This window comes from Tachypleus tridentatus, chromosome 11 (genome assembly GCF_004210375.1).
Source record: "Tachypleus tridentatus isolate NWPU-2018 chromosome 11, ASM421037v1, whole genome shotgun sequence".
In the NCBI taxonomy this organism is placed as follows: Eukaryota; Metazoa; Arthropoda; class Merostomata; order Xiphosura; family Limulidae; genus Tachypleus; species Tachypleus tridentatus.
The window spans coordinates 75,488,296-75,508,377 of record NC_134835.1 but is presented as its reverse complement, the minus strand read 5'-3'; the positions used below and the strand labels follow the sequence as shown (position 1 = coordinate 75,508,377).

Sequence of the window (20,082 nt, the reverse complement as noted above, 5' to 3'; positions counted from 1 at the left end):
ACTTTTAAAGCAGCACATTCTTAAATACGGAACTTAAACCTTTCACAAAAAAGACGAAACAAAATCATCTAGGTCCTCTTATTCTTTGTTTTGATTTTGAAATCTTGCGCAAAGCTACACGAGGGCTATCTGTGCTAGCCGTCCCTAATTTTACAGTGTAAGACTAGAGGGAAGGCAGTTAGTCATCATCACCCACCGCCAACTCTTGGGCTACCCCTTTATCAACGAATAGTGGGATTGACCGTCACATAAAACGCCTCACGGCTGAAAGAGCGAGCATGTTTAGCGCGACGGGGATTCGAACCTGCGCACCCCAGATTACGAGTCGAGAGCTCTAACCATCTGGCCATGCTGGGCCGAACTCCTCTTAAGAAATGAAATCTCCAGCCTTAGCCCAATAGATAATCTGGTTAATATCGCACGTTCGTTTGGGAAAGAATAGAAGAAAATCTGAGTTAATAAAGTTTTATAGAACATTTCAATGTTATAGAAAAAAATGTTGAAGAAGTTTGATATATTTCTTTCAAGAAAGTATCATTTCTGAAATATTTTGGAGTTTACAACAAAACCTCTCACTTAGATTCGACTATTTTCAAGCACAGTGTTGATTTTGGGGTTTTGAAGTAAGCAGTTTGTTTCACTTATTTTCTGACGATCAAACCAATCAGGGGTTCGTAAGATTTCAGCTCGACAACCAATTAAATTGTTTATGAAAAGAGAACCAGATAACACGAATGTTGTTCATGTAGAAAACAGGGCAACGTCAGTGCGTCTCAAACGTAAAATGACAGGCAACTCTGGTTTATAGGAAGTTTTTTTTACGTAGCATAATGAGTGAACCGTTTTTGAACAAAGTACGAATAATATCGTTTCACAACGATTAAAATAAATCGCTCATACTCACACAAAATCACACTCTTGATTAAATATATGGTTAATTAAATGTAACTACAAAAACTGTAAAAGATACATTCTGCGAGAAAGATGACCAGATGGTTTTTCAATCTTTAGTATCTTTACAGTATTTCAACCTTGAGCATCTTTTAAGTATCCACACTTTTGCGAGCGTATCGTATACTCGTACACCGAACAATTAAATCTTCAGCGTCTGACGCAACAGCTTAATGAAAAAAAAAAAATCCTTGAATAAAATCATGTTGGTATGTAGCCTCGTATCTGAAGGACTCCATTACAACTTGGTAGTCCGGTTTTAAGTCGTTTCAAATATATATAAGATGTGATTATGACGTAAACAAGAACTTAAAGAGCAATAAATCAAGCGCGATTTTTACTGACTTTGTAAAGTTTTGTTTGCAGAATCCAAACTTATCTACATTATTACATTTAAAAACCTGTCGAATTAATCAGTTTGATTCATCAAAATTATGTTTGATAGAGATGCTTCTTTACTGAAACATTCATATGAAATTAGGTCAAGGCTTGAAAATAAATCTGAATAAATTAAAGATAAAAATTAAACCAAAAGTTATTTAACAAAGTTATTTAACAATAGCCCATGTATAATAAATTGTTTCTTCGTGTGTTTGACCCGCAGTGAGTGCTGCTGACTTCATTTTTGTCTATCACTACAAAATATGAACGATCACGAGCTGATAGCCTTCGTGTAGCGTTGCGTGAAAATTCTCAAATTATGTTCTTCCGTTTTAAAACATCGCTAAAAGCACAAGTTAAAATTATGTACGGTGTAAGTTTTTTATTAACACTACTTAACGTAAGTAGAAAGATTGGAAGTGTAATTTTAAAGATAATTCCATGCATCCATCTGAAGAACCATATGGTGAACAAAAACAGAGGAATCATTCGATAAAAATCTTGAATTAAACATAGGATTGTTTATTTCTAGTTGTTTATAAAATGCTATTTAGTACGAATCAACTTTGAGTTACTAATAAGCCAATCACAGCTATACAGTCGAAACAAAATGGCAATACGAATCTTGGTATACCAAGTACTATAAACAAACACGAATTATAGCGTTAGATGTTACGTCGCTCTTTGATCAAATATCTTACACTTTTTGCTCTAACAGTAAACTGCTAATAAGATCATCTTGATAAAAATAATTGTCAAAAATTAAAGTGCATTAATCTTTATGTATTTCCCGTTGTTGTTTATTTATGGTGTTATTTTCTGTATATATTATTACGATTAATATTTTTTGAAACTTCAACTAATATTAATTCCAGCAAAGATTTTTAGATTTTTCTTCACTATCGGTGTTTTTGTGTGTATTTTTTATCTAAATAGAGTTTTTAATTTTTCTGTTTGTTTTGGCCCGGCATGGTTAGGTGGGTTAAGGTGTACGAATCGTAATCTGAGGGTTGCGGGTTCGAATCCCGGTCGCACCAAACATGCTCACTCTTTCAGCCGTGGAGACGTTATAATGTGACGGTCAACGTCACTCTTTGTTGATAAAAGAGTAGTCCAAGAGTTGGCAGGGGGTGGTGATGACTAGCTGCCTTCCTCTAGTCTTACACTGCTAAATTAGGGACGGCTATCGCAGATAGTTCTCGTGTAGCTTTGTGTTAAATACGAAAACAAGTAATGATCTTCTTCATTTAACTTTTATTGCAATTTTAAAATTGCAGACACCTATGTACGTATTTTACGTTTAAGATGGTGTAGTGATTGGACATTATAATTTCATTCGTCATTAAAAAATACAAGAAGAAAGTGTAATTGTATATCAGTTTCAAGTAATATTTATCTCGGTTTAATTCGTGGTTATACAATTAAAATTTAAATTGTCTATTTGAACAGTTTTTTCACTATTTTAGTTATCTGGCTAGCTATTTTTATTAGATTAGTAACGTAAACATTCGAAATTTTCGTAAAATTCGAAAGCATGAAAATAACTACATCTTATATCCATTTTCACAACAAGTTCACCTACCATCATCAAGCTTAATTAGTGTATAACTCATATTTATTAGTTTAACTTGCTATTCAATTTAATGGACTCTTTCGTACTTAAATTTGATATATAATCTGAACAGCACTTTACGCAACACATAGGGTTAGTCAGCCAAATTAAAAAGTGTTACTGTCTGGACATACCCATCATATCTTTAAAACTAATGACAACCATGTGTGAGGAAACTCTTAACCGAGTAGCCAGCCTGATTATTAAATTTATAATTCTCTAGTTCTGAAAGACAGAAAGACGCGTTGAGCAACATATCGTAGCTCGAGTATCCCGTCCGCTTCTCAGCACACTAACCATGTCTGTCCATCACATTGAAGTCAAGGGATCTTCATTTAATAGTTTGACTTACAAAGTAAACATCCTTGCTTGATACGTTAACTAATAAAATGCCTGAACTATACATGCCATCTAAAAGACTGTTTTAAAGACCGACCCTCATCCATTGGTGTCCTTGGACATTACACCTACAGGCAAAATAACCAGATCCATGTAAGTGTAAAATATTAAATACGTGGAAAACAAGGACAAGCTGAGATTTTAAGAGACAATTTTTAAACACTCAAAAGTTTAAAAACTTTGAAATTATAGTAAATGAGCTCACGAGAGAACGTTCATCATTTTCTTCAATATTTTTACATAGAAAGTACTATAGTGAAGCTGAGGAAAAAAATTAATCATGTTCTGGAATACAGGTTAGGCATGACCTCAATTGCGTTTTAACTATAAGTGTCTAAAAACGTGGTTAACCAGTCCAGCTATGATTTAAACCCATGCATCTGTTAGCTGATTAGACAGATTTTATTGAGCCTTTTTTAATTTTATTTTTTATAATTTTTATTGACTTAATGAGTTAGTTTGTGATGTGATAAAATATACTTGAAACATCTTTCGTTATAATGTTGCTCAACTTTTAAACCTTCGTATTTAATGATTATTTTCATAAGATGACCTACTATAAATTATTTTGTTAGGTTTTTGAAAGATGCGCTAATGTTATTTCTTTATTCATTGAACTAAAGTCTTTCCTTTGTTTTATAAAGGCCCGGGATGGCCAGGTGGGTAAAGGAGTACGACTCTTAATCCGAGGGTCGCGGGTTCGCATCCCCGTCGCACCAAACATGCTCGCCTTTTCAGCCGTGGGAGCGTTATATAATGTGACGGTCAATCACACTCTTCGTTGATAAAAGAGTAGTCCAAGAGTTGGCGGTGGGTGGTGATGACTAGCTGCCTTCCCTCTATTCTTACACTGCTAAATTAGGGACGTGTAGCTTTGCGCGAAATTCCAAACGAACTTTGTTTCGTAAATAACTGGCATGAAATAAAATATGGTAAAAGTAATAAACGGGTTACATCGCGTGAAACAGTAAAATATGACAAGTGCACAATGTTTCACCAAATAATTAATAATAAATTCGCCAGTTGCGCTTAGCTGTACCGAAAAGAAACCAGTTTGGATCACATTCATAAAAAATACTTTCATTTCTGAAAGGTCTAATTATCCCACCATATACATCTGTAGAGTAAATCAAATATGTATGGATGCGTTGAACTAAATATTCTTCTACAGTAGGTGTCTGTGACTTGTTGGCGATAAATTTAAAAAAAAATCAACTAACTGCAGTCACTCTACTTGTTTTCAAAATAATATGTATATATTCGAACCAAGTTAAACGTATGTTAAACAATTTCTTTGCACTATGGATATAATAAGCATATCATAAAAACTAAATAGTTCACTTCTTCTTCTCTACTAAGTTTTTGATTGCATATCAAAGTAAGTGAATAGTTCCCGTACTGTTGGGAACATACAAATAATACAGTTGTAGATTAGTATAAGAGGCACGAGTTCATTAGAATAAGAGTAGCTTAAAATACCAGAGCTTCGTCGCGGTGTTCAAAATCATCTGATGAATCACAAAAGTCCCGATGTATTAATCAAGTTAATCCATTATTCCTTATTACTTTTATAGGCATCCCAAGGAAAAGTGAGGGTAGTCTCAACTTGAAAAAACAACCGTTGTAATATCTATCCGCAGTGTCCGATGATGTTCGTCTAGTTTTGTCCCGCTAGCATGCGAGTTGGGTATGAATACAGTCTGAAACATAGCGCCCCCTAGATACCAAGAAGAGTAAGGAACACAAAATCCTAAGAAAAATAAAAACATACACCTGGTCTCCAATCATGATTGGGTGGAATTTAGGACACGTTTTAGCCCCGTTATTAGCATCTCATATAAATAAGGACAAGTTCAGTTACGTTAGCTCCAAAACTGAGGTGGAAGTTGCTAGACATACGTAGATATAAAGGTACAAGTTGAATTTGTATAAGATATATTTATATATAGTCCTAGATCGAGTGGCATATATATCAAGAAATTCTGTAATTTGGAATTAAGAAAACAGTACCACTGCAATGGTCGTATAACTTGGAATAAATGAACTGTTACTAGAAAGTAGTGTATTCTTCCCCGCTAGTACAGCGGTAAGTCTCCGGATTTACAACGCTAAATTCAGCGGTTCGATTCGCCTCGGTGGGCTCAGCAGATAGCCTGATGTGGCTTTGCTATAAGAAAAAACACGTAGTGTATGTATAATATGTTGTACACTAAACAACCCCAAGCCACGATGAAAACAAATCGTATGCGAAGATATAATTCACTTAACAATTTTTTCTATGTTTTGCATAGTTACTGCGCATTAAACATAACGTGTATATGATGGATTAATTCTTTATTATGTGCATTTGATAACGGCCTTTCTAATAATGCTTTATTGTTTTTCTGATTAAGAGATTATTTGCCAACTCAGACGGTAAAAGTAAGCTGAACTCAATCACATGACATTTATCTGCATGTTATCTCCTAGAAAAAGTGCCAAAGGCCGCCTGAAGGGGTCACTTGTTTTAACTTACAGTAGTGTGTTGTCTGTAATTCAGTCAGTAGACACTAAAATAACATCATGTAAGGAACGCTTAAGATTGGAATTAGTACTGCCATACATGCCATGAATCCAACACAAAGTAACATATAAACTTTGAAAGCAACAAATGGAAATATTTGTTGCTCTTACTTTTGATTTTATTTATTCTTAAAACAGAACACATTCGGGGAACCTACATAAGTACATACATATATATGTATCAAATTTAGTGTTAGTTTTTATATATTTCATACTTGTAACAACACTCGCACCAGTTCTTTAATTCGTGTTCAGCTATTAATTTGTTTTGAACTTTGCATAACGATACACGAAGGCTATCTGAAATGGCTGTCCCTAATTTGGCAGTCTAAGACTAGAGGAAAGGCAGCTAGTTATCACCACCCACCGCCAACTCTAGGACTACTCTTTTACAAGCGAATAATAAAAATGACAATCACATTATAATGCCTTCACTGCTAAAAGGGCGAGCAGGTTTGGTGTGACGGGAATTCGAACCCTCGACCCTTATATTACAAGTCAGGTTCCTTAACTGCCTGTTTAATAACTGAAATATTGTCCAATAAAAGTAAATGAGACTTCGGGCTTTTCGACCTTCTCCCCCTTCATCTATACGAAGAACAAAGACGACTATATTATTATTATTAGGCTTACAGAAAAATGTCGCATTCTCTAACCGCAATTTCTGACAGTTTGTAGTTAAGCACAAATCTGCACAATGGGCTTTCAGGACTCTGCCCATCACGAATATCGAATTCCGATGTCTAGCGTTGACTCCACAGACATATCACTGTGCCACTGGGGACACAGGTTATTAGATTTGTAGAGGAGCGAGAAATAAAACTAAAGAGCAAACACTTTAAAGTTTTCTTTTATTTCTTTTCTTGTTATTAGAATTAAAGGTTTCATTGTTACCGAAGTCTCTATACACACTCTGACCTAACAAAACAAAAGTTTGAAGTCCGTTTTTAGGTAAATATATTTATGTTTTGTCATTTTAATAAACCGCGAAAATTATTAAGGTTTTGTGGATTTACCTGTTCATCTGGCTCGTTTCTTGATAATGTAATCCACAGATACATTGCTTTTGTGTTAAAAATAAATAGTTTTTCCTGGTAGCCTATAATTGTTTGTTTTGAATTGCGCGCAAAGCTGTACGAGGGCTATCTGCAACAGCCGTCTCCAATTTAGCAGTGTAAGACTAGAGGGAAGGCAACTAATCATCACCACTCACCGCCAACTTTTGGCTACTCTTTTACCAACGAATAGTGGGATTGACCGTCATATTATAACGCCCCCCGGCTGAAAGGGCAAGCATGTGTGGTGCGACAGGTTTTCGAACCCGCGCCACTCACATTACGAGTCGAACACCTTAACCACCTGACCATACCGGCCCTGGTTTTACATAATCATACCAAAACGCAGTTATATACCGACCAGATATTTGTGTCTATTTTTGAAGGCACTTTTTGTTTCTAAAAAAATTAAAAAATTAAAAGAACGATAAATGTTGAAGCTACCAAGCATAAAAATAAACACTAACCTTACATGAACAAATGTGTTTAATAATAGTAATCTAAGCTTGTTTTTCAACTAAATCCCAGTTCATTTCATTGAGATAAACATCAACAGTAAAACTCGTGTAACACTTTAACAACAGAGAATTTTTAGCCAAATATTTTAGCTTTGAAATCATTCTATACTTCTAAGCCAAAAGTTACATTTTATTTGCAGTTTTCATAGTTCCTAATTTATTTCCTCTACTTTCGATATAAAGAAACATAAATTCATAAAATCCACAACTCTTTTATACCAAACAAATGTACACGTTCAGTTTTGCGCAAGGTGAATTGTGAGTATATTATGCGTGTGTGTTATATCTGGTTGGGGTAAGCAAAAGCAGCGAATGTTAGTTTCGATTAGTGAAGCAAACTCGCGTGCACTTGAACACTTGTAAAAGTGATTTTATTCAGTGCCAGGTGGTATCGAGAAAAGTACCTTTACATTGGTCATGCTTTTCTGGCTCGGGCGTTACAAACCTGTAATACATAATAACACGTAACTCCTTTCCACCCACCTCAAAAACACCTTCGCCCACAAAAGGCATAAAAATAAAACTACAATCCACGAAAAGTAAAGTAAATATCTATTCAAATAGGTATCTGAAAATGTAGAACTCACATATTGATAGGGATACATCTTGTATTTGATTTATTTTCTATTCGTAAGTTTCATATGAGAATAAAATAATGAATAAGAAATTGAAGCAAATATGAGTGCTCGAGCCAACAGCTTCCCATTTCTAAGCCTATTGTTCACCATCTACATATAGTGCATTGTGGGAAAGTATTTTCTAATGTCGGTTATTAATATATACTATTAGAGAAAAGATTATTGAGGTTTATCCACAAAACGAATATCTATATAAAATAAAACACATTAAGAAAACAGGTAGGTTATGTTGAAAAATAAACGCATCCTTTACATACACAAAGAATTGAGAAGCAGTTTTGAGTTAAAACCGGTTTACGTCGTGGATTTTGAGACAAATCAAATGTTATGACGTGGTTCTCTTTCATGTCTTACAGAGTCACTCCGTTCTTTCCAATCCGATGGAAATACTTAGAAGACAATTTTTTTTTAAATGATGTCTTTTTCTTTCTTTGTTTCCTTATTATTTGTTGGAGTGTTTTCACCTGATCTTCCACGGTTTCTGTTTACTTCTGTAATTTATGCTTGAGTGACAAATATCACTTGCCTTTTCCACATCTCTTTCCTCAAAATTATTTGGATTTCTGCACCACGTATGTACATTTTAATAGAATAGCATTTTGAGTATATTATTCCTTTGAACCTGTCTATGTGAAAAATCCTAACGCTACCTTTTTCACGCTCACCATATCACCACATAGTAATAACTTCGTGCTTTTAAGGTTAATATTATTTTAACCATCGTATCACTTTCCATGATATATATATTACCTCTTCCCAGGGGCACACCGGTATGTCTGCGGACTTACAACGCTAGAAACCGAATTTTAATACCCGTAGTGGGCAAAGTACAGATAGCCCATTGTGTAGCTTTGCGCTTATCTACAAACAAATGATAGAAATTAGTTTACTGAAAGTTTTATTTTGCCTTTCTCTTATAAAAATTAAATTATAAAACAACAAAATTAACTCCAAAGCATTGATATGAATCACGTCTTCCCTGATGGTGTCAGGTGAACTGGTGATAATGTTGTGGTCATAATAATCGATTGCAACTTGTATGAATTTACAAAAAAAAAATATTACTTTTAATTTATAATTGATATAAATAATTTTATATTGTTCAAAATGTGTTCAACCGCTTTGAATACTCCGTGGTCGAGAAAGCTCAATGCAGTTAAATATATAATCATGACACTATAGTTCAATGTCATGACGTCAGAACTATTTGATCTTATCAGTTCTATACTATGTTATTAATATGAAACTGATTTTGCTTGCAGTACAGCTTACAATCATCGTAACTCTATCTTATCATATAAACTGATGTTAAATGCAAATAATTAACGTTAGTCCCCCTCTAGCAATAAGGAGACAAAGGTGAGTCTTGCTTTCTATAATAAAAAAATAAACGTGCGATCAGTAAGATTAAGTGTACGTATTCCAACCGTTATGTAGTGTATAACGTATTGACTGTAATACTCAACTTTCTTTGATTAAGCTGAGAATAATTCATCAGAAATGGTGACTCCACAAATACTTTAATTAATTATGCTCACCTTGATGGGATGACCACTGGACAACCATCAAAACCGTGATAAGTTGCTTGTTTGTTTCTTTTTTTAATTTCGCGCAAAGCTACACAAGGGCTATCTGCGCTAGCTGTCCCTAATTTAGTATTGTAAGATTAAAGGGAAGACAGCTAGTCAACACCACTTACCGCCAACTCTTGGACTACTCTTTTACTAACGAATAGTGGGTTTGACGGTCACATTATAACGCTTCCACGACTGAAAGGGTGAACATGTTTGATGTGACGGATATTCAAATCCGCGACCCTCAGATTACGATTCGAGTGCCTTAACTACCTGGCCATGATGTGTTGCACTATAAGTGCCTAATGACAATGCAGGTTATGAGAAATACAATCGCTATGTTTTACTTGAAATCTTGATTGCTTCTTACATTATTCTTTGATGAATACAGCGTAGACCATAACGACCCGCCTCTTACACACACTACAAACATTAATTCTGCAAGTGGACATCATTTTGTGATGGTATAAACATAAGGTTTGTGCAGAGGTTTTTACGTGATGCTAGCTAACACGTGAATGGCAGGTTCGCTATGTCACCACATCTAGTAACTTCAGTCCACACGTGCGCATACTAATTCAACAGTTACATGTGATATTAAATGTTAACAATATGGCATAAGACATCAGGTTACATCCGTGATATTAAAATATTACACCAGGTCATATGTGTGATATTTAACATATAACAACGCGTCACGTCACTAATATTAGCATATAAATCCGTTTATGGTCTTTCTCTACTTTCTAAGGCCCGGCATGGCCAAGCGCGTTAAGGCGTACGACTTATAATCCGAGGGTCGCGGGTTCGCATCCCCGTCGCGCCAAACATGCTCGCCCTTTCAGCCGTGAGTGCGTTATAAGTGACGGTCAATCCCACTATTCGTTGGTAAAAGAGTAGCCCAAGAGTTTGCGGCGGGTGGTGATGACTAGCTGCCTTCCCTCTAGTCTTACACTGCAAAATTACGGTCGGCTAGCACAGATAGCCCTCGAGTAGCTTTGTGCGAAATTCAAAAACAAAAAACAAACTCTACTTTCTAAAAATTGAAATAAAAATATGACGTCATTCGTGTTTCATTTTATTCTTCGCAAATAAATGATTATTTATTTAATACGAAGACACGAACAAATTTAAATATAATTAATGTCAAACAATAACAGAAGTACTCTTATGACACAATATGGAGCTTGACTACTCTAGATTTATTTCAGAACGTTTTCTTCACTCGAAATATAATTTATAATAGGAAAAATTTAATAAATGAATGTGAACGAAGGTCTTGACAATCTAACTCTGGTAAAATAATTAATTATATATATATATATATCACTAACCTTGGAATTTAAGATGCAGTTGTGAAATAGTTTGTTGATGTTAATATCACTATGTTCCATGGAGAAAAGGGCACCCCATGTATTTTGAAAGCTTTAGTTGACCTGGCGGGCCTTAGGAATTATTTTACAACGTCATAGGCATAGAAACTAGTTTTGTAATATGAAACATTAAACTGTATGCTTCCGAAGTTTTTACTTAAATTTTAACAGAGTTTTCTACACAGATTATTGGGCAAATCAAAATACTACATCATCAGAAATAAACAGGTCAGTTCCAGAAATTTTATATTCGTAATTAATTAAACGATGGTGGTACTAGCAGGCCCATATTGGTTTTAATACCACGCTGGAGAAAGTTATGTTAAGATAATGAAGTTCTATAAAACAATATCGCTTAAAAAAGTTACATCACCTTCTAAAGTCAATATTATATAGATCATATGATGTAGCACAACCCAAACAAATGCAAGCCCTACATTATCTTCCACAGTGAAACATTACACAAACCTAATTCTTATGATGTTACAACTTTATACAGACATACTTCATATGATATAGCACGTCCCGAACAAATACAAGCCCTACATTATCTTCCACAGTGAAACATTACACAAACCTAATTCTTATGATGTTACAACTTTATACAGACATACTTCATATGATATGGCACATCCCGAACAAATACAAGCCCTACATTATCTTCCACAGTGAAACATTACACAAACCTAATTCTTATGATGTTACAACTATATAGAGACACACTTCATATGATATAGCACGTCCCGAACAAATACAAGCCCTACATTATCTTCCACAGTGAAACATTACACAAACCTAATTCTTATGATGTTACAACTTTATACAGACATACTTCATATGATATAGCACGTCCCGAACAAATACAAGCCCTACATTATCTTCCACAGTGAAACATTACACAAACCTAATTCTTATGATGTTACAACTTTATACAGACATACTTCATATGATATGGCACATCCCGAACAAATACAAGCCCTACATTATCTTCCACAGTGAAACATTACACAAACCTAATTCTTATGATGTTACAACTTTATACAGACATACTTCATATGATATAGCACGTCCCGAACAAATACAAGCCCTACATTATCTTCCACAGTGAAACATTACACAAACCTAATTCTTATGATGTTACAACTTTATACAGACATACTTCATATGATATAGCACGTCCCGAACAAATACAAGCCCTACATTATCTTCCACAGTGAAACATTACACAAACCTAATTCTTATGATGTTACAACTTTATACAGACATACTTCATATGATATAGCACGTCCCGAACAAATACAAGCCCTACATTATCTTCCACAGTGAAACATTACACAAACCTAATTCTTATGATGTTACAACTTTATACAGACATACTTCATATGATATAGCACGACCCAAACAAATAGAAGCTCTACATTATCTTCCACAGTGAAACATTACACAAACCTAATTCTTATGATGTTACAACTTTATACAGACATACTTCATATGATATAGCACGTCCCGAACAAATACAAGCTCTACATTATCTTCCACAGTGAAACATTACACAAACCTAATTCTTATGATGTTACAACTTTATACAGACATACTTCATATGATATAGCACGATCCGAACAAATACAAGCTCTACACTATCTTCCACAGTGAAACATTACACAAACCTAATTCTTATGATGTTACACAAATGGCATTTCTATTGAAATCTTATTCTTAAATTTCTTTATATATTTTTAAAGTTTAAATACAAAATTTCTGTGTAACATAAAAACACATTTTTATTTGTTTTCTGCACTCTTGTTACATTCGGTATCAAACGTAATATCTTGATATTAATTGAAAAATACATAGGTTTACATCTTTATACATATCTCTAACATAATTTTTAAAGAGTGTTTCAATATTTTTTAAACGGCTTTACGTATCATCTGAATGTCTAGCTTAAACACACATAAAACATTAATTTTAGGTTACGACACACGCATATGGGAATGACATTGAAGTGTTTTCTGGTATACATATAATTGTTTATGTTGTATTACAAAACGATTTTGAATATGCAATTCAACAATCCACGTGACAACCACAGTCTGTTAAAGTCGCGATAGAACAAAATATATCAGAACAACATTATCATATTATTTTACGTTTCATAACACATGTATCAGTGGTAAAAAACGCTCTCGTGTCAAAGAAAACAACTCCCAACATAATCAAGGATGGCCTCCATTTGGAAAAACAGTACAAGTGGCGTGTACGCAGCATATCTGTCCAATAGTCCAACAAGCAACTAGAAAATGGAACACATTTCGTAAGAAAACAGATACTGTTTAGGTCACCAGACGCAGCACTTACAGGTTTCTGTGTAAACAGAGAGCTGAAATAGATGTTGGGAAACCCTGTATCTCGCACACAGACTGGATTATAAAGAGCAAGTAGGGGAAGGGGGTGGTCTTTGAAAACATCAGACTTAAAATGGAGCCTTTTTTACTGAAAAGAACGCTGCAAGACTATCTTCAAACTGCACAGTCATCAGTTTGAACATGATAAGATGTAGTGACGCAGACTGGAACGACGTAGTGAGGCTCCATAATCGTTGTATTATAAAGCATTTAACTTCCGTATTACTGGAACTGCAAGACCAGCTGAACTACAGCATCACTCGTGCCTAGTTCTTGTTATAACGAATGTGTAAAGACATACAGAACACGACACGTTTGACTGATAGAACTTCAACTGCCACGTCGTTTCCGTCAACAGCACACAGGAGCAGGAAATAAGTTATTGACAAAAACAATAACACTTCTTAGTATAATACCACTACATTGAAATCCAAAATAAAATGAACTGTATGTGTTACTTATAACAAAAATCAGTTGATTCATTTAAGTCATACTGTTACTTGCGTCCACAATTTACAGATTTGGGAATCAAAGGGTCAAACTCAGTTATAGCTCCACGTGGTAATCGAGACAAATGAACTTTACGAGAAGACGAATATGGAACTTTGTCCTCGGACACCCATTCATCAGGAAAGCTGAAATAATATTATCAAATTAACAAAATTTTACAAAGAATAATGGTTTTCAATTCGGTTACTTACTCCTTAGAATGCTGAGTAATTTCGTCCATAAATTAAATGCAAGTTTTAAATGTGTCCTAATTGTACATTGAACAGAAAGTCCTCGTCTTTGACTTGTTTTTTTTTTAAATATATACATGAAGGTTTATGTAGCCTAGTATTTAGTATGTTGGGCTGTGTATTGGAAACTGTAGGATCCGAGAAGTAATATTGCTAAACGCACCTCATACGGTAACTGTAGATGCGTTATAAAAATGACAGTTAATCCTGTTAATCGATTCAAAGAGCCTGACGAAACCTGTATCTAGTCGTTCAGCCCGCGTATCATGAGAAGATGAAGTTCAGGCTGAAAATACTAATATGAATTTCTCTGCATAACATGTGATGCTTTCGTGAGGGCAGCTTTATGTAACTCACATCGAAGTAAATCTGGTTACATGAGTTAATCCTTATGGCTTTGCTTCAGAAGTATAGAGACTTCATTTAACATGAAATGGTTTATATTAATTTTAACACAGCATTTCTATCCATTTGCCAGTTAAATACCTTTTAAAACAAAGCGTAACGAGAATGGTCCCCAACATAAAAATCTGATTTGACTGCGGATGAAAACTAGTCTTAAATTGGATGAAAAAACAGAAAAAGAAATCAAAATATTATAAATGCTCATAAAAAAAGATTTCCAAATTTCTGAGCAAAACCTTCCCAAATATAGCAAATAAAACAAAGGGATAGAAGAAAGTTATTAGTTTACACTGCGAAGCATCATTTACAGTTGGTACTCGGACATTATAAGCGCTTTTATTTTCACAACATCGTGTACCCAGGTCCTTGTTTCTAAGGAAACTCTAACTAGGTCCAGCATGGTCAGGTGGTTAAGGCACTCGACTCATAATCTGAGGGTCGCGGGTTCGAATCCCCGTAACACCAAACATGCTCGCCCTTTCAGCCATGAGGGCGTAATAACGTGACGGTCAATCCCATTATTCGTTGATAAAAGAGTGACCCAACAGTTAGCAGTAGGTGCTGATGACTAGCTACCTTCCCTCTAGCCCTACACAGCTAAATTAGGGACAGCTAGCGCTGATAACCCTCGAGTAGCTTTACGCTAAATTGAAAACAAAACAAACCAACTCTAATTGATACGTTCCTTTGATGCTCATGATAACTAAATAACTCTGATATTGAATGCTATGTTGATGTTTACTGTCCCTAACTTAACACCCCCCGCGATTTGTCTCGCTACTTTAGAATCTAAACATTATTTAGAATTGCTCCAATGTACCTAATAAGCAAAATGAAAAGTAAACAAATTTCAGTCCTTCATTAGTTATATTCTAAAAAATAAACAAATTTCAGTCCTTCATTAGTTATATTCTAAAAAATTATCACAATTTAGATTTATCAGGCAACAAAACAAAAATAACATATATACATTACATGGCCAAAAATATGTGGACACTCCAAATTATTGGGTTCGGCTATTTCAGCCACACCCATTGCTAACATGTGCATAAAATCAAGCATACAGCCGTGCAATCTTCATAGACAAACATTGGCAGTAGAATGGGTTATACTGAAGAGCTCAACGATTTTCAACGTGCCACTGTCATAGGATGCCACCTTTCCAATAAGTCAGTTAGTCAAAGTTCTGCCCTGCTAGAGCTGCTCCGGTCAACTGTAAGTGCTGTTATTGTGAAGTGGAAACGTCTAGAAGCAACAACAACTCAGCCACGAAGCGGTAGACCACACAAGCTTACAGTACAAAACCGCCGAGTGCTGAAGCGCGTAGCGCGTAAAAATTGACTGTCCACAGTTGCAACGCTCACTACCGAGTTCCAAACTGCCTCTGGAAGCAACGTCAACACAAGAACTGTTTGTCAGGAGCTACATGAACTGGGATTCCATGGCCAAGCAGCCACACACAAGCCTAAGACCACCATGCTCAATGCCAAGAGTCGGCTGGAGTGGTCGTCACAATTGGACTATGTAGTAGTGGAAACGCGTTCTCTGGAGTGATAAATCATGCTTCACTATCTGACAGCCTGACAGACGAATCGTAGTTTTCCAGATGCCAAGACAACGCTACCAACCTGAATGCATAGTGCCAACTGTGAAGTTTTCTGGAGGAGGAATAATGGTCTGGAACTGTTTTTTATGGTTTTGGCAAGACTCTTTTGTTTCAGTGAAGGGAAATCTTAATGCTACAGCATACAGTGGCATTCTAGAGAATTGTGTGCTTCTAGCTTTGTGGCAACACTTTAAGGAAGACCCATTTTTGTTTCAGCATGACCATGTCCTGTGCACAAAGCGAGGTCCATAAAAACATGGTTTTCCGAGGTTGGCGTGGAAGAATATAACTGGCCTGCACAGAGCTCTAACCTCAACCCCATCGAACACCTTTGAGATGAATTGGAAGGCCTACTGCTCGCCAAGCCTTCTCACTCGACATCAGTGCCCGACCTCACTAATGCTCTTATGGCTGAATAGGAGCAAATCCCAGCAGCCATATTCCAAAATCGAGTGAAAAGCCTTCCCAGAAGAGTGGAGGCTTTTATAGAAGCAAAATGTAGGACTAACTCCGTGTTAATGCCCATGGTTTTGAAATAATGTGTTCAACAAGCACTTATGGGTGCGATGGGCGGGTGTCCACATACCTTTATTGAAGAAACCTAAAACTTAAAATCAAGGTGTTAATCTTTGTTACGATAAGTACAGATCGACTTGTCTAAACTTGTATACGTGTTTTTAACTGTTTTATATCTGATTAAGTCATCAAATGTGTGAAATGTAACAATGATTTCTTATGATTTGGTTTAATTATCACAATTTGGATCACATCGTGTAAAACATTTTTAAAATGTATTTTTTCCCCTAACTTTTACTGGGATCCCAGTTAACCAATTGTTAACATGATTTTTTGTAGCATTATAACAGATAATTAAATACTATATGAGATAATATTTGTGTAAAATTATTTTTTCCTATTAAATATTAAAACATACAAAATCGTTTTGAAAATGGATATAATCAAAACATACATGTATGTATGCGGGAAGGCTGTGTAAGTGGACAAACAGGCAATAATTATAGAGGAAGATAAATACCTTAATATTCTATTTTTTTTAATAACTACATATTTACATATTTTCAGGTACCCAATGTAACAGGAACATGGTATCTTTTTTCGCATCAACTCGACGACCAAGAACCTAAAAATAGAATTAAATAATAAAGAAATAACTAGCCTGTTTTGTCGACAGCTTTGGCATCTTAAAAGACCTTAGTTGATCCTTAAAATGACATTTCTGATTACTTAAAATGTTACTTTTGGCTCTATATACTATATTACATTTAATACTATGTAAGGTCACCAAAATAAATGGCATTTTAAACAATATTTTCGAGAGGCTAAAATCCTACAAATAAACAAATACGTTTAAAAAGTTTACAAAAGGAAAATAATTAATTAAATTCATCAGTTTTATTTTAAACAAAAAATGGATACTTCTAGGATCAGTTTGAGGCTGATGTTTCGTGTTTTATGCCACATTATTGCGATGAAATCGATCTCGGGTTTGCTTCCTTGAATTTCACGCAAAGCCACACGAGGACTATGTACACTAGCTGTCCTTAGTTTAGCGGTAATAGACTACAAGGAAGGCAACTAGCAAACATAACTCACTGCCGACTCTTTATCCAAAGAAAAGTGGGAATAATCGTCACTTTATAACGCCCCCACAAGGAACTTTAATGTGAACCCGCAAACCGTGGACTGCGAATCAACGACCTAGCCATCAGATCATTCCAGTCGGCCCGCTCTTCAAGACCGTAGGTGAGTTATAACAGTCTGACAACAGTGGCTTAAAGTATCTAACGATGAACTGTGTTGATTAGGTGTTTTACCTAGAGATTCTAACACTTCAACTTTCAAAAAATCACTAACGATTATCTCTCTCTAGTTGCTGTTAAAAGATGCTGTTTTCATATATCTATTATAGCATAACTTCAAGTACAGAGCAACATAAAGCCATTAACAACCTTAAAAAGTACTCCTGTTTCTTTCTAAACATTAAAGTAGATGAATAGGTAGATGGTGCATCAGTCATCAGTTTTTGTTTATTTCACCAGCCAATATCGTCTCACCACATCCTGTTACTGTTATTTTTTAGCGGAAACCGACTTCGTATGGCTAAGTTTAATTATTATAGTTCAGATTACATTTTGCTTGCAAGTTAAGGGCTCTAGCTTCTTGAACCCAGAAGAATATTATGTTGTTTACTAATTAATGTCCGTAATAAGTAGCTCAAAAATCCTTTAACCCAGAAAATTGAGATTTTTTGGAAATAAATATATTTAACAATATAATTTGATTAAAATGTGGTCGTATAACTAAACCTAGAGATGTTGCTCATTATGTAGTTATATATATATATATATATGCATACACAAACTGTAACGATAATTTCCTAATTATTAAGGATAAGTTTTCACATCACTGGTACATAGATATATATATATATAGTTTCATTTTTATTAATCACTTCTTACAAGAAGTCCAGCATGGCTGGGTGCTTAAGGCACTCAACTTATCATTTTTATTAATCACTTCTTACAAGAAGTCCAGCATGGCTGGGTGCTTAAAGCACTCAACTTATCATTTTTATTAATTACTTCCTACAAGAAGTCCAGCATGGCTGGGTGCTTAAGGCACTCAACTTATAATCCCAGGGTCGGGTTAGAATCCCCGTCACACCAAACATGCTCGCCTTTTCAGTCGTTAGGACGTTATAATGCAACGGCCAATACCACTATTCGTTGGTAAAAGAGTAGGCGGAGGATGGTGATGTCCAGCTTCGTTCCCTCTATTTTTACACTGCACGATTAGAGACGGTTAGCGCAGATAGCCCTCGTGTACCTTTGCGCGAGGTTCAAAACAAACTAATCCCACAGCAAAAATATATTCACTTGTTTATATGTATAAATATAATTTTAGAGAGAATGAATACATTTTAATTAAGTTAAATAAGCAAAATCACAAGGAGCTACCTGCGCTGGCCGTCCCTAATTTAGCAATGTAAGACTAGACGGTTTGTTTGTTTGTTTGTTTTGGAATTTCGCACAAAGCTACTCGAGGGCTATCTGTGCTAGCCGTCCCTAATTTAGCAGTGTAAGACTAGAGGGAAGGCAGCTAGTCATCACCACCCACCGCCAACTCTTGGGCTACTCTTTTACCAACGAATAGTGGGATTCACCGTCACATTATAACGCCCCCACGGCTGGGAGGGCGAGCATGTTTGGCGCAACGCGGATGCAAACCCGCGACCCTCAGATTACGAGTCGCACGCCTCAACGCGCTTGGCCATGCCGGGCAAGACTAGACGGAAGACAGCTAGTCATCACTACCCACCACCAACTCCTATAGTACTCTTTTACCAATGAATAGTGGGATTGGGACAGCTAGTCATCACCACCCACCGCCAACTTTTGGGCCACTCTTTTACCAGCAATAGTGGGATTGACCGTCACATTATAACGCCCTCACGGCTGAAAAGGCAAGCATGTTTGGTACGACAAGGATTCAAACCCGCGACCCTCAGATTACAAATCGAACGACTTAACGTACCTGGCTATACCGGGTCACTTATAAGCCTAACTCTTGTTTAATCCTATATATTTATAGAGCATAATGGCTGGACGTACAAAACTTCGAAATGATAATAAAGATGGTTGACCCTTTATTTTCATATTTGTCTCATCGCTAAACTTCATTAAACCGTACTTAATTCGTTCCATTATTCCACTGTCAAAAATTGATGTGTCACCTAAAAATTGAAAAAGACAGATAAACATAATGTTCACAATAATTACTAGTACATTCAACCCTACTAAGGTCCTGAATTTTAATAAACTTACATCAATGTGTGTATATAT

The 20,082-nt window shown here is 35.6% G+C and overlaps 2 protein-coding genes across 3 annotated transcripts in view; both read right to left on the bottom strand.

Annotated features, from left to right (window-relative positions):
• LOC143232493 (spondin-1-like) overlaps positions 1-20,082 on the bottom strand; it is a 481,016-nt gene that overhangs the window by 127,412 nt on the left and 333,522 nt on the right. The gene's annotated exons all lie outside the window — the stretch shown is intronic.
• On the bottom strand, positions 12,830-19,969 carry LOC143232491 (zinc finger protein AEBP2-like). 2 transcript variants are annotated; one of them, XM_076468037.1, is made up of 3 exons: positions 19,852-19,969; positions 17,293-17,360; positions 12,830-14,103 (listed from the first exon to the last, which is right to left on the bottom strand). In XM_076468037.1, the coding sequence occupies exons 1-3, from the start codon at positions 19,942-19,944 to the stop codon at positions 13,965-13,967; spliced, it is 300 nt and encodes a 99-aa protein (XP_076324152.1). In that variant the 5' UTR covers positions 19,945-19,969; the 3' UTR covers positions 12,830-13,964. The 2 variants fall into 2 exon arrangements, with proteins under 2 accessions (XP_076324152.1, XP_076324153.1); XM_076468038.1 differs by lacking the exon at positions 19,852-19,969 and adding an exon at positions 17,657-17,839.

Excerpts from the sequence above, each read along its gene's own strand:
- LOC143232491 (XM_076468037.1), bottom strand. The coding sequence starts at position 19,944 with ATGGAACGAATTAAGTACGGTTTAATGAAGTTTAGCGATGAGACAAAT. Across the intron at positions 17,361-19,851 it reads TATTATCATTTCGAAGTTTT|GTTCTTGGTCGTCGAGTTGA; the intron begins GTACGTCCAGCC and ends TTCTATTTTTAG. Across the intron at positions 14,104-17,292 it reads CATTGGGTACCTGAAAATAT|CTTTCCTGATGAATGGGTGT; the intron begins GTAAATATGTAG and ends ATATTATTTCAG.